Source organism: Zonotrichia albicollis, chromosome 15, assembly GCF_047830755.1.
Source record: "Zonotrichia albicollis isolate bZonAlb1 chromosome 15, bZonAlb1.hap1, whole genome shotgun sequence".
NCBI classification, from domain to species: Eukaryota; Metazoa; Chordata; class Aves; order Passeriformes; family Passerellidae; genus Zonotrichia; species Zonotrichia albicollis.
Window position 1 is genome coordinate 4,046,645 of NC_133833.1, and position 13,079 is coordinate 4,059,723.

The 13,079-nt window shown below is 41.2% G+C and overlaps 1 protein-coding gene across 9 annotated transcripts in view; it reads left to right on the forward strand.

Moving 5' to 3' along the window:
- EBF1 (EBF transcription factor 1) overlaps positions 1-13,079 on the forward strand; it is a 265,144-nt gene that overhangs the window by 199,662 nt on the left and 52,403 nt on the right. For all 9 annotated transcript variants that reach the window (XM_074552027.1, XM_074552028.1, XM_074552029.1 and 6 more), the window contains exon 10: positions 5,715-5,841. In XM_074552027.1, coding sequence (XP_074408128.1) covers positions 5,715-5,841 — 127 coding nt within the window. The remainder of the gene's footprint in view (positions 1-5,714; positions 5,842-13,079) is intronic.

Genomic DNA, 13,079 nt, shown 5'->3' on the forward strand with positions numbered 1-13,079 from the left:
GGTTATTTTGTCATTGAATTCTGGACAAATTTTAAAGTTCATCCTGCTGTTTCATGGATCCAAACAAAACATAATTTTAACTGGGCTTCAGAAAATCCCAAACAAAACCAGATATGCAGAGACTAAAGAAAAAGAATGAGTCTTGCAGAGCACTTTCATGTGGATTTTTCCAGCTTCAGTTTCAGCTATAATTGCAGGTGGTTTGGGGGAGGAAGCCTAATATTGAAATTAAGCATCATTTTGCTACAGACTTTGCATGGGACCTTGGGCAAATCGTATAATCTACTTAAAGTTCAATTCCCTTTCTCTAAACAGTAATAAGATTAGTCACCTTCTTTGGAGAGGTGCTGTGAAGGTAATTATCATAAAGGTCCTATATTACTCAGACTTGATTATAGCAAAATCCATGTAAATACCTGAGCTGCATGGATATTTAAAATATAAATCTTACCCTAATTCAGAAGTAAAGTTAAGAGTCAAAAAACCCCAAACAGCTCCCTTTTAAGAGTGAATTTGTTGCTGTCAAGCAGCATGTTATAAATAATTTGAAATGTAAATAATATATTTTTAATTTATTTTACGTGTATTCAAGTTTTGTAATTGAAATATTTATATGCTTGAAATGGAGTTGACTGTGTTAAAAAAGGAGTTTTAAAATGGTTTCTGAAACACATATTTATTATTTAAACATATATTTTAGCTGTAAACACTCTAACATAATTGCAACCTTTCTCAGCCAGGGAGAACTAAATAAAAACTTAATTTGTCACATTAATTTTGAGCAGAAATGCAGATACCCTAAGCCAGTAGGTTCAATTAATCCTTACCTCCCATATTACTTTAGAAAAATTACTTTAAAAGCCCTTGGTATTTTTAGAATACAGCAGAATGGGCTGTCTAATGCCTTTTTCTTTCCAAGGGACTTTCGTAACCGCCAAGCAAACAGCGCTGCTCTATCGTGTGCACATGCTGGGTGTGCTCAGAGCCTCCCAGCAAACATTCTGTGTGCCAGACAGGCTCTGCCGCCTGTCTGTGCCGTGCACACTCACACAGAGCTGCAACTGGGGGGTTTCACCAGGTTCTGGGTCCCTGTGTGGTCACAGATATTCCAAATCAGCCCTGCTGATAAGAACCCTTCTTGTTTCTCTCTCCCGTTGGGGTGCTCAGACTCTAAGAGTCGACTTGCAGGGCAAATACATGATTGTGAAGACAAAATTAGTTTCTTATAAATATTCCACAATATTTGCTTAAAATGAACTATTTCTTCAAACATTTTCCTGCCAAGAACATTCCTGCAGCTGTACAGAGTCAGCTGGAAACAACTTCTTTTTCTTTTATATTAAGAAAAGATGAAGCACTGAAACATCTTTTTTTTTTTTTTTTTTTACCTTTGTACAGCACAAAAACAGAGGATTATTTTTTTTGGTTTGGTGGCTTTTTTGTGTATATATTTTTTTTTTTTTTACTGCTGCTGAATCAAATTCTGTGACACAGTTTGTTATTTTGCTTTTTATGTTTGTTATTGATTTTGGAAGTCTCTGGCTTTGAGTGCTTATTTTGGAGCTCTGATTCATTTTTAAAAAATGAGTAGGCACCCTCTTTTTGCAAACCAAGGCTTATTAAGCAGCATCTGGATGCCCAGAATGGAGGCATGCAAAGTCATTGGTTGTTTTTTAAAATATAGGTACCCTAAGGGTTCTGTTCTCACTGAAAGCTGTCATTACCTTCAGTTGGTGGGATTTTTCTTCATTCCTGTTCTAATGGTCCTCTTCACACAGAGTCAAAGTCAAATTTATGACTGATTGTCACCATTTCCCTAACCACAAACCAGAGCTCAAGCATGCAAAAATAAACTAGTGACTCAGATTAATGACATCTCCTTATAAAATGTCACTTTTAAAAAAAGAAAGTAACCTGGCACTCTGAAGAGTGTGAAATGATGCTGTATCACACAAGAATGCCTAGAATATATTTGCAAACCACAGAAAGAGGCTTGTTGTACACACTCAGCCCAAATGTGTTTTGGATTTTGAAGGCCAGGCACCACCCACCATTCAAAAGATCCCTAGCTCAGGTTTTAGTGCAACCCCACTGTATGTCCCAGCTGACATGTAAGAATTTATACCAAACAGCAAATGCAGTTGCTAAGTATCAGGCCAAATCACTTGAAAATCCCTGGGGAGAAAGGTCCAGTTACTAATTTTATGTCCAGCTCCATTTCTCAATTTACTAAATGCTGGAAAGGAGGAAGAAGATGGATCTGGGAATTTTGTCTGCTGGGTTCATGGCCAAATCACAGGTTAATGCCTTGCTCAAGATTTATATTTAAAAAATAAATTCAGAAAGGGGCATAACTCAAATTTAGGGATTCTTGGTTCTTGGCATGTTGTTCTTTTCTGTTCATCCACCAAGAGTTCCCAGGTGAGGTGAGGGTTCACAACTGGCCCTGCTGGGTCACACAGGGAGCTCCTCTGCCTCAGGGTCTTGTGTTTGTCACTGGGCAAGGACAGATGCCTAAAAACAACAGGGTGAACAGGTCATGATGCTTCCCCAAAGCTCTTTACCAGTCTCCCCCTCTTTGGGGCTCAGAGGCATCCAGAAGTGTGTCTTTACTTTTAATATCCCTGGGTGGTAATAGCTCACCTCTCCCAGAGGCTTTGCATGTAAATATGAGGCAGACTGTGCCCTGAAGAAGGAACAGGCTATGTCAGTGTGAAAGGAGAAAAGGTGGAGTAGGTTCCCCATATCAGGCCCCAGGTTGACAGGAAAGCATCCCATAATCCTGGAGTTATGGAAGGCAGGGGCAGATCTGTGGGGGGGCTTGGACTGCCCAGAGATGTACAGCACCATCTGGGTCACTTGGATTGCAAATCAGAGTCAGGATAATTTGGAGAGCTGCTCCCAGTCCATAGCAGATCCTGGCAGAGCTGTGGAACCAGAATCTGAGACCCAAGGTGGGAGGTTTCAACATTTTTTGTCCCTTAAAGCCAATCTCCTGCTATGACAGCAATCTAGGGAACTCCTGGTGTGTAACCAAGCTGCCCAGTTCCCTCTGTGTGCAGGAGACCTGAGGGCTGACAAAGGCCCAGCACCAAATCCCTGCCAGTAGTCAATGACAGATGTCATGGAGAAAAAGCAAAAGGAAAAGGAACATGTATTCTCCTGGTATACCTCCCAAGCTTTAGTTGTAGGGAAAAGAGGAATAAAATGCATCCTGAGTGTCCTAAACCATAGGACTTCAGACATAATGTTCACCCTTTGGGAATGTGTGGGCGACATTATTGTATATTTGTGGTTTTAAACACAGTTAAACTTATTTACTTCAGAGCACAAAGGAAAACCAAACTGTTTGTGGAGAACAAACCAGGAAACTTGCTTAACTCTCCCCAGCTCTCTGTAACAATGGACCATAAATAGGTCAGACGTTTCTTGGGAACCAGGGAAGATGAGTATTGGAAAATGCCACAAATTATGTTTAAAGAACATTAAAGTGGTGACAGACCAGTAAATGCTGGGAAATTCAAAGATACAACCAGAAGCTGCCTGTATAGCTCATGCCAGAATGGGGGTGAGGGATGCAAGGCTCATGCTGGTGTAGTAAGATGAGCGTGTTAACCTTTACTACTAAAATCCTTTGCTGTTTTTACAAATATTTTTTCCCAAAAATTTTTTCTCATCTTGCCAGCCCATCCAGTTAACCAGAACCACTCGAGGATGGGATTTGTCTCAGTTATGTTTGGCTGCTTACAGTTGAGCAAATGGTCTAAGCTTGTCATGTTGGTTCAGTGGGGAAGGGTCAGAGCTTCCAGGGATGGCTCATCCCAATGTGAGAGGTGTCTGAAGCACTAGAAATCAATTGCTGCTTGGCACTGCCTTCTGCCTCTGCTGGCTTTTTAGGGCATGGAGAGAATTGGCCTGGACTTTTAGGCTTTGGTCAGCTCAACTGCAAGACAACTCAGTTTAAGTAAAAGCATTCTGTGGAAGTTTGGGGTTTGGTTTTGGTTTTTGTTTTAATTTTTAGGTTTTTTCCCAAATTGGTAAAGTGAGCAATTTAGGAAAAAAGGCAGGTTTCTTTTAAAAAGTAAGTGAGTTTCTAAACCACATGATTCCAAAGCAGAGCCTGCAAACATACTTTTGGAGCTCCCGAACAAGAAGACATCAACCCCTACATGATAATTTCTGAAATGACATGTGGCTTCTGACTTCTGTGGATCTGAATAACTTTTGGAGCATTTGATGCTGGTAGTTTTGGTTTGAACGTTCAACTTGATTTAATATTAATTTTCTTATTTTAAATATGGAGAGCTCCCTACTGTGTGTGCCATTTCCCTCTGTAGCACAGATGGCTCTCAGACAGATATTGCTCTCCTTCTGTGCTCTTTTTTAGTCCCATGCCCTAAACAAAGAACTGGATCAAAGTCTGGGGTTTTTTTGGTAGGGCCTTACTACAGTGCTGAAACATTTGGTTCCTAGTAAAAATAAGAACAAAATAAGCTTTTTATAAAAAAAAAATCTATTGAAATTTATTCCTTAATCCAGGACATGATTTGACCAAGAGCATAGAGCAGTTGACTGCAAGGGGTGCTCACACTTTGCTCATAACCTGTCAAGCCAGGTTATGGTCTTGGTTTTATTTGCCTCTCTGGAGGGGCATTAATGTGCAGAGAAGGATTATCCATGTGCCAGAGCTGTATCTTGATTGTTGGACACAGTCCTGCCATCTTTTCTCTGAACCTCTTTTTACTGCTTTTTCCAAGGGAGCGCAATGAGTGAGAAGAGGACATTTTGGTGATGGGGAAGACAATGCTGTAGCTTCTGAGAGCAGCAGAGATTTGAGTTAATCTTGCTCTGAATTAATGAACTCCTATATAGCTGTGCTACTCATTTGAGGGACCACATTTTAAATCCAGCCCAGAATCCTGAAAAATCAAAAATAGTCTAGAGCCTGGAAAGTGCAGCCCTGACCCACCTCAACTTTTGTGCCAAGAGCATCAGAATCCCCTGCCCCTATAAAAAGAAAGTCAAGTTTATTTATTGATTTCTGTGTAAATCCACACCTGAAGAAGCCCCCTCAGAAGTGTGTCAGTCATTGCAGTGAAGGCAGACTGGAAGTGATGGTTAGATGGTTTTCTTTGGTACATCATTTTTGAGTGCTCTCATAATTTTGAAGGAAAGATCCAGCATCCTTTGGAAGCCAAGATTTGCATTTCTACAGGAATCAGTTACACCTCCACAAAATGAAGAGAAAATTAAAACAGTAGCACAGGGTGCTCTGCCAGTGCACAGATGTCAGCTGGGGACTGGAGTATTTAAAACCTTGGACTTGTGCTGTGCCATGTTCACACGTGTAACCATGTGTCATTTATGGATCTGATTTGTTGGACACTGTCATGACCCCAGAATTCATCTGAGCAAAGTGTCCTGCTGCTGTAGGCTGGAGTTATTGCATTACACCAGGGCTGATGCTTGTACTAGGAAGCAAGTGCCTGCCATGTATGAAAACAGGAATAATGCTGTTACAAGAATGCCTGTAAATATTGTGGTCACTGCCTTTTGTGTGGGTTACATCAAGATTGTATTCAAACACTGACAGGTTAATTACATGTTTCAAAGCTTATTTACTGTGATCTGAGAGGAAAGTGTTATTAAAGGAGTGTTCAGCATCTAACAGTGCTTGTTTTCTCTTTCTTCTCCCTCCCCAATGTTTTCTCTAGCTGATTACTCCACATGCCATCCGTGTACAGACGCCTCCCCGACACATCCCAGGGGTTGTAGAAGTCACATTGTCCTACAAGTCTAAGCAGTTTTGCAAGGGAACGCCTGGAAGATTCATTTACACAGGTATGGATGCTTTAAATGTAAGGGGGAAAAATAGGGCAGGCAATATATCACCCTTGCTAGGGCTTCTGCTCTTGTCATTAAAAGCTGTGCTGTGTTATTTTGGCTGAGGACATCACTGAAGGTACCAGTTGAGGCTGGAGTCAGAGCTGGGGGGCTGTAGGGATGAATCTGAAAGCACACCAGTGTGGGACTTCTGTTTGCTTGTTTGTCCTCACAATGGGACATCTCTTTACCCAGGAGGGGAGAGGAAGGAGGGAAACAGATACTCCAGTACATACCAAACAAAGAAAGAGTGCAAGCACAAGGGGCCAGGCACACAAACCTGCCTTGAGAAGAATCCTGCTAAACTTCTCCATCTCATGCTGTCCAGCAGGTGTTGCAAGGGTTCCAAGCCTGTTTGCCAGCCCATCTCACCATAACTCACTTGTCTCTGGCTTCCAGGGAGCCCAAGTAGCTCTCAGCCCAGTCAGGGCTGCAGACACAGCAGCTTGCAGTGTGCTTTGGGGTGGTCTCCCACACTGGAGACCACTAAGTTCAGTGATTTGGCCTCAAAAAAACTAACAAAAAACTCTTGAACATTGCTGGTGCTGTCAGTGTCAAACCATTCGCAGTAGTTATAAGAATGGTCTGGGAAAGAAATCAAGCAGCAGCCTAACTTTTTAAAAAAAGATGTGTGTCATTGGTTCCTCTGAGGGTGTGTGCTACAGGAATCAGCAGCTTTGCCCTGGTTTTGATGTGCTTTTAATGCACTTGTCATTGTTCACATCTACAGAAAGGACTGTGCTGGAGCTGTTTGCCTGACCTGTGCTTCAGCACAACCCAGTACAAATCATTTCCTCATCCTCAATTGCCCCTGGAACTTTAGGATATATCATAAATACTTGTGACTGAGGCATTCTGAGTTCCACTGGACTCACACGTTGCTCCAACTCTCAGTGTACACACAGGGACTTGAGGCAGAGTAGAGAATTCTGTGCTCCAGCTGGGCAGGAAACTCTCATTTGAATTTTGTTAGCACTAAGCAAGTTGAACAAAGGTGCCTTATATTCTTTCTTGTCTTTTTCAAATACCCTCTCCCCCAGATGAGATTATTCACTGGATTTCTTTAAACTGACTCTTAAAATTCTCACATATTGCCCTGCTGGCTGAGCAGCCAGCACTTGTGGAAGATGTGTGTGTTTATTTGGGAGCATTATGATTTCAGCAATGCGTGGGAAATCCAATATCGGACAATAACACATCATATCAAAAAATTAATTGGAGTTTTGTATGTGTTGGAACAAAAGGAATAGCAAAGGTCAAATTGATGGCTGGTACAAATTGATGGTGTGAACCATGACAGGAGGGTGTTGCCCAGAGCTTTGGGCTGTTTGAGGTGAATCCTTTCCCTTGCAGGAGGTTGTGCTCTCCTGCCTGTTGTCACCCCACTGGGGTGGCTGCCCCTGGGGCTGGTGAAATGGCAGGTGTAGATATGGAAGGGAAAAAAAAGGGCAAACCTGCTCCCCTTAACTTTGCAAAGAAATTTTTGATTACTTTAAATGTAAAAATGGGCCGAACCCATTTTGGGGTTGCTTTTCAGATCATCATTAATTAGCTTTTCCAGTGAAAAGGAGGGCGGCAGTTTAGCTTGTCTGCCCAGAAGCAGATGGCTGAATGTGGAAATAAAGCGTCCCAGTAGAGAGTGTTCCATGTATGCATTTTCTGGTTGGTGTTTAAAACACAGTATTTTTCATCCAGTAAATGGAAGTTATGAAATACTAAACAATAACGATAAAATCAAAGGCGATCCAGTCCATTCTCTCATGCAGTTTCTTACAGAGTTACAATAGATACAGAAAAGGTGTTGTGACTGAAATCCTACCTCACACAATTTGCATTTTCCTTTTAGACCCAGCCTGGAATTAAATGTAGCTTTTTAAAAAGGACTAAAGGAAACTAAAATAAAAACAATTAATGCATCCTGACCTTCAGAAGTGCCTTCCAGCCCTTTAAACAAAATGCAGGTTCAGTACGTGCCTGCCGATTAGTTTTAGTTAATTGAAAATTATAGGATTGACCCAAGAGGAAAATTTTGTTTGCACTCCAATCACTTTTACAAATTAAGGAAAATTACCACAATTTTGTTTAGCTAAGGTTTCACACTGAGTTCACGAAATTAGCTCAGCCATCCCAACAAAGTCAGCACTTTGTTAGTGAGCACTAGAAAAAAACTAATAGTCTATGGTGTGTACAAACGAAGCATAGAAAAAGCTATGATGCTTTAGAGAACTAGGCCAAGTGGTTTTAATTAGGATTATTGGTTCATTGTAAGTTTTGAAGAACAATCAAACTAGCAGATTAGCTGTTTCTTTTAAAGCTAGAATTTCTTGCCATTCATTTTTCCCATGAGAACTTGTTTTAACTCCCACATAGCACTATTTTTTTTCTTTTTTTTTTTTCCTTTTCTTTTTTTTTTTTTTTTTTTTAACAAGGCCTGCAGGAAATGGACCAATTGGAAGTTGGGATACAGTAACATTCCCCAGCATCACTCCAGCCGATGGGAGTTTTTCACAATGTTCTTCAGTGAACTCAGTGTTCTGGAACATATTACAAAACCACAGAGGCCAAATGTTTTCTCAGAGGAGTTTGGCCTCTGTTTTTGGCCGAAAACATTTCAGCATCACTTGCTGCTTATTTACCCTGCTATTAGGAACAAGAAAAGGGGAGAGCAGAAAAAGCAGGGGGGGAGAAGCAAAAGAGAGGGTGTGTGAGAGGGAGAGAACGAGACCTGGGGTTTGTGGGCGGTGCAGGAGTTGATCAAGCGTAGTTTCCTTTCTGGTGAGAATGTCCCTGCTCGTTAATGGTCCCATTTTGTGGTCAGGTCTCATTTAGAAGAAATTATTTTTAATCAGTGTTCAACAAAATATCCCCTCAAGCCACCTGGCTGTAAACTGTTTTTTTCTTACTGTTAAGTAGTTAAGTTCTCAGAAGAAAATACCCAGTGACCCATTAATTTTAGCCTTTTTTTCCTCTTTAACTGCAAATAACTTAGTAACATGATCTCTAAGTAGCCCATGTGCCATCTAGGAATCAAGGTCACATATATACAGAAAAATCCTTGGTTTTGCGAGTATTTCTGAAAGAAATAAACCAGTGTCACACTGTGCTTACAAGAAAACATAAGTTTTTTATTTTCCATCTGCAGAGCGAGCCATTAGCATGCACTTAGAGAGCAATTATTTCTTAGATTTTAAGCTTTGACATTCCTGAGAGAATGTTATCAGAAACACAGAAATCTGAACACACCTTGAATGTGGGTTCATTTTGGAATAATAGTAAAAATCCATATTACACATAGAAATACCCAGACATGCTGTGGCACTGCTCATCTCTAAGTCTCTTCTGGCACTGGAGAGCACTGAATGAATTCGGCTTTGTGTCACAACTTGGGAGTCAAATGGGTGTCACTACCATTATTTTAGGACTGGAGAGACTGAGATAAAGGAAGAGATTAAAGGTACAAATCCATAGGTAGTTTGGCAAGGTCATTCAGGGTATATATGGTCGCCTTACATAAGAAATGAGAGTTGGCACAGATAGGCCTTTGAGATTTTGTTTGGGTTTTTTTAATTTAAAAAAAAATTGCTACACCATGGACAACATGAATTTAACAGATGACTTTTGCAGTGGTACTAAGCTGCAAGATTTGAGTGGGGTTGCACAACTCTAAATGAGATGAGAATTTATCTCACTGCATATTGGAAAGGACATATGGAGGGTCCATAAAAATGCATTATGCTGTGTCTTCTACCACCTGCTCAGTTTAAGACTTTATGCCTTTTTTTTTTTTTTCCAAAACAGAGCAAAGGACTTTCTAGGGGCCAGAAGTACAGAGCTGTGTCACTGAGGTTGTGTGCAACACGGGTTAATTCAGATTCTTGGCTGAGCAGTACCCCAAGCACTGCTCCTCCTTTTGGCAATAGGTGACATGCTTGGATACAGGCTGGAATTTAGGGACCATTTTAATTTGCATTAGGCTTGCAGGGAGGCTGTGGGCTGAACCCTTTGTGTGCTGACAGGGCTCCAAGAGGAGCAGGCAAAGCCCCCATGGGCCTTTTGGGGTTTGTTGTGAGCTCTGGGGTGGGATGTGTCTCTGGAAGTGCTGCTGATGGGAATGGCTGGATGGAGGATGAGTGTGGCACACAGGGCTGGGAATAACCCTCATGCTGAGCTCTGGAACTGATGGGAATGGCTGGATGGAGGATGAGTGTGGCACCCAGGGCTGGGAATGACCCTCATGCTGAGTTCTGGAACTGATGGGAATGGCTGGATGGAGGATGAGTGTGGGCACACAGGGGTGGGAATAACTCCCATGCTGAGCTCTGGAACTGATGGGAATGGCTGGATGGAGGATGAGTGTGGCACACAGGGCTGGGAATAACTCCCATGCTGAGCTCTGTACTGCAGGGTAACTGTGGCAAAGGCTGAGCAGGACAGAGTGGACACTTCCAGGAGTGAGCAGTGTTTGTGTTACACTGTTAGGCCACTGTGTGTAGGGAGATGTGGAAATCCTGGTGCTGTGGAGGTCAGGATATTCACAGAATTTCTGGGAAACTGCGTCCGTCTCTGAAATGTCACAGGGCTTCTCAGGGAGCTTTTCACTCCCCTACTTGCTACAAAGAAGAAATGGTGTCGTGGAAAATTCTTCTGAAAACATTTGAGTCTGTATACAAAGGGGAAGGGCCTTGTAGATCACCAATTATTTAGGTAGCATTTCCAAAAGTCTCTGTTGGGTGATTTAATTTTCAGATTTTTAATTTTAGATGGTTTTATTCACAGAAGCACAGGAGTAGTTGTCTTCTGAGAATCGTTTTATTTTCTTTTTTTTTTTAAAGTCAAATGCCTTCAAGAGTAAGAGAATAAAAACTATCTGTTACCATCTAAAACTTCAGCCCATGGTCTTGGAAGCAGAGCTTGGAGTCATGTACAGAGATCTGGTCAGAATTGGAACCATTTAAAAGCTGATCTCGAGTCTCCTAAATTTCCAACCTGGTAAATTTCAGTGATTTCCTTTTCAAAGAGAAAATTTCCTTTTCAAGAGAAAATTTTCTCTTTTCAAGAAAGCGCCAATAACAAAGTTCAAAAGGTACATAATCAACGAAACAATCAGTTTCCAGAATGGAGGGTTCTGGAGTTTGTAGACTAAAGAAAAGAACATTAACAAAAAGAAAAAAAAAGGAAGGAAAAAGAAGTGGTGATAAGAGACAGACTGGCTGTCAAGAAGTTCCTGTAGCCCCACTGGAGCTTTTCTTGATCCTTGCAGACTGGAGTTTGACCCTTACACCAGCTAACCTTGGCCATAGCTCTGTGGCTGTTAGTTCCTGGGAAATGTTAAAACCTCGTGGCAGTTATTCTCAAAATCAGTAATCCACAACCTCATTAGTTTTACAATGCCTCATTCATGTGTGTTTATTATTAAATCATGAGCACTTAAATAACTGATTAGTATAAATCAGGAGAGAAGGCCACCATCAACAGAACAATAAAAATAAAAGAAAAAATCCAGCATGTCTGATGCTGTCTCAGGTTTAATCCTGATGTGTTTATAAAATTCTTCAATTTCAAAGATATGAGGATCATTAAGCTGAAATGAAATATAGAGCACATCACTTCTTCAGAAGAGTGACCAGCTATGAGATCTGGTAGCTAACAAATGAATGCCATTTGTTTTTAACAGCAGTTTTTATCTGCCTTTCACTAGTAAATATTAATAGTGGTGGCAGAATAAAAAGTATCAGATGTCTTGAAGTTAAATAGTCAGAAAGTGCTGGAGAAGAACAGAAAAAGAAATCCTTCAGTGCAAAGAAATATAAGAAGTTTAAAGTAAGAGCTGTCTGTTCTGAAGAGCAGGAGAGCCCTGTGCTGCAGGTTACCCTGTGCTTTGGATGCTCCATAGAAAATCTGTTCCTCATCTCAGAGAGGCTCTGTGGAGGAGAGATGGTGAATCCTTTCTCTACAGCACAATCAAGTGAGGATGAATGAAAACAAACCTTTGTAAATGTAAACTTTTACCACGGAATTTAATTAATTCCTCTGGAAACAAGCAAAAAAAAAAAAAAAAGAAAAGTTCTAACAACTATTTAAAAAATATCCTAATGCAGATTTTATCTCACTGTGCCAAGTGTTCCTTCCCCAGTGGAGCCATGGGGGCTCCAGAGGTGTTTCCCACAGTTCCTGAAGGACTCGTGGCCCCTCTGCTGGGTCCGGGAGCCTGCAGGGAAAACAAGGGTGGGGCTGGTGCAGCCCCTCCCTCCAGGCCCCATCAGTGATGGGAGCTGGGTGTTACCTGCCCTTGAGGACAAGAGCTGCTCTCAGGAAATCTCTGTTTGAGGCTGAGCTTGAACCTGGCCCTTTGAATGTTCCAGTTCATTAACTGAGTCAGTCACCTGCCCTGCCTGGAAACGGTGAGAGGGGAAAAAATAATGGCTGTAATTGTTTTGGAACAAGATTTTCTAGATGAAATTATTTCAGTGTTTACTATTTTGGTGGTGGTTTGAGGTGTTAATGTTGTTACTAAAATATTTGTTTTGAAGCTTGTAAGGACATGCTCAGTAGAGTGAAGTGTGGAGAGTTAGCAGGGTAGAATATTATCAATATTAGGGTGGTTGGTTTGGTTTGCAGAGTCTGGAAAGGAAGATGGGAGAAATCCCAATTGATTGCAGGGAGAGGATGGTGGAGGTAAATTGGAAAATCCCTATTGTATGCTAATAATACCAGAGCCCTCATATCCTTGGTATTTCTTAAACACTGGTAGAACCATAACACCCTGGAAAAAACACCCACTGAGAGTGTGCAGGATACCTGTAGCACAGCTTCAAAATGAAAGCAATTACAGCAACTGTCAGAATAAAGCTGGCTGTGAAGGAAACATATTATTTTGCATATTTTATGTATACACTCTCCAAGAAATATGACCTTTATTTTCTAGTTAGAGGGAAGTGCAATCAGACTCTACGCAGCAAAGGGTAGCTGGATCATTAAAAAGAATATTTTCTCTGATATTAGAAGTCTAAATGGGCACCAGTCCTTATTCACAACCTTGGCTGTTTCTGTCTGCCCTGAGTTAATAAGTGATAAGGCCAAAAGAGAAATAAATCACCGAAGTCCCTGTCCAAAGAAAACATATTGACTACAGCCAAGCAAATAACAGCCCATAACCAATGGTCCCATTCATCATTCATGTAATAGGGATATAAAGT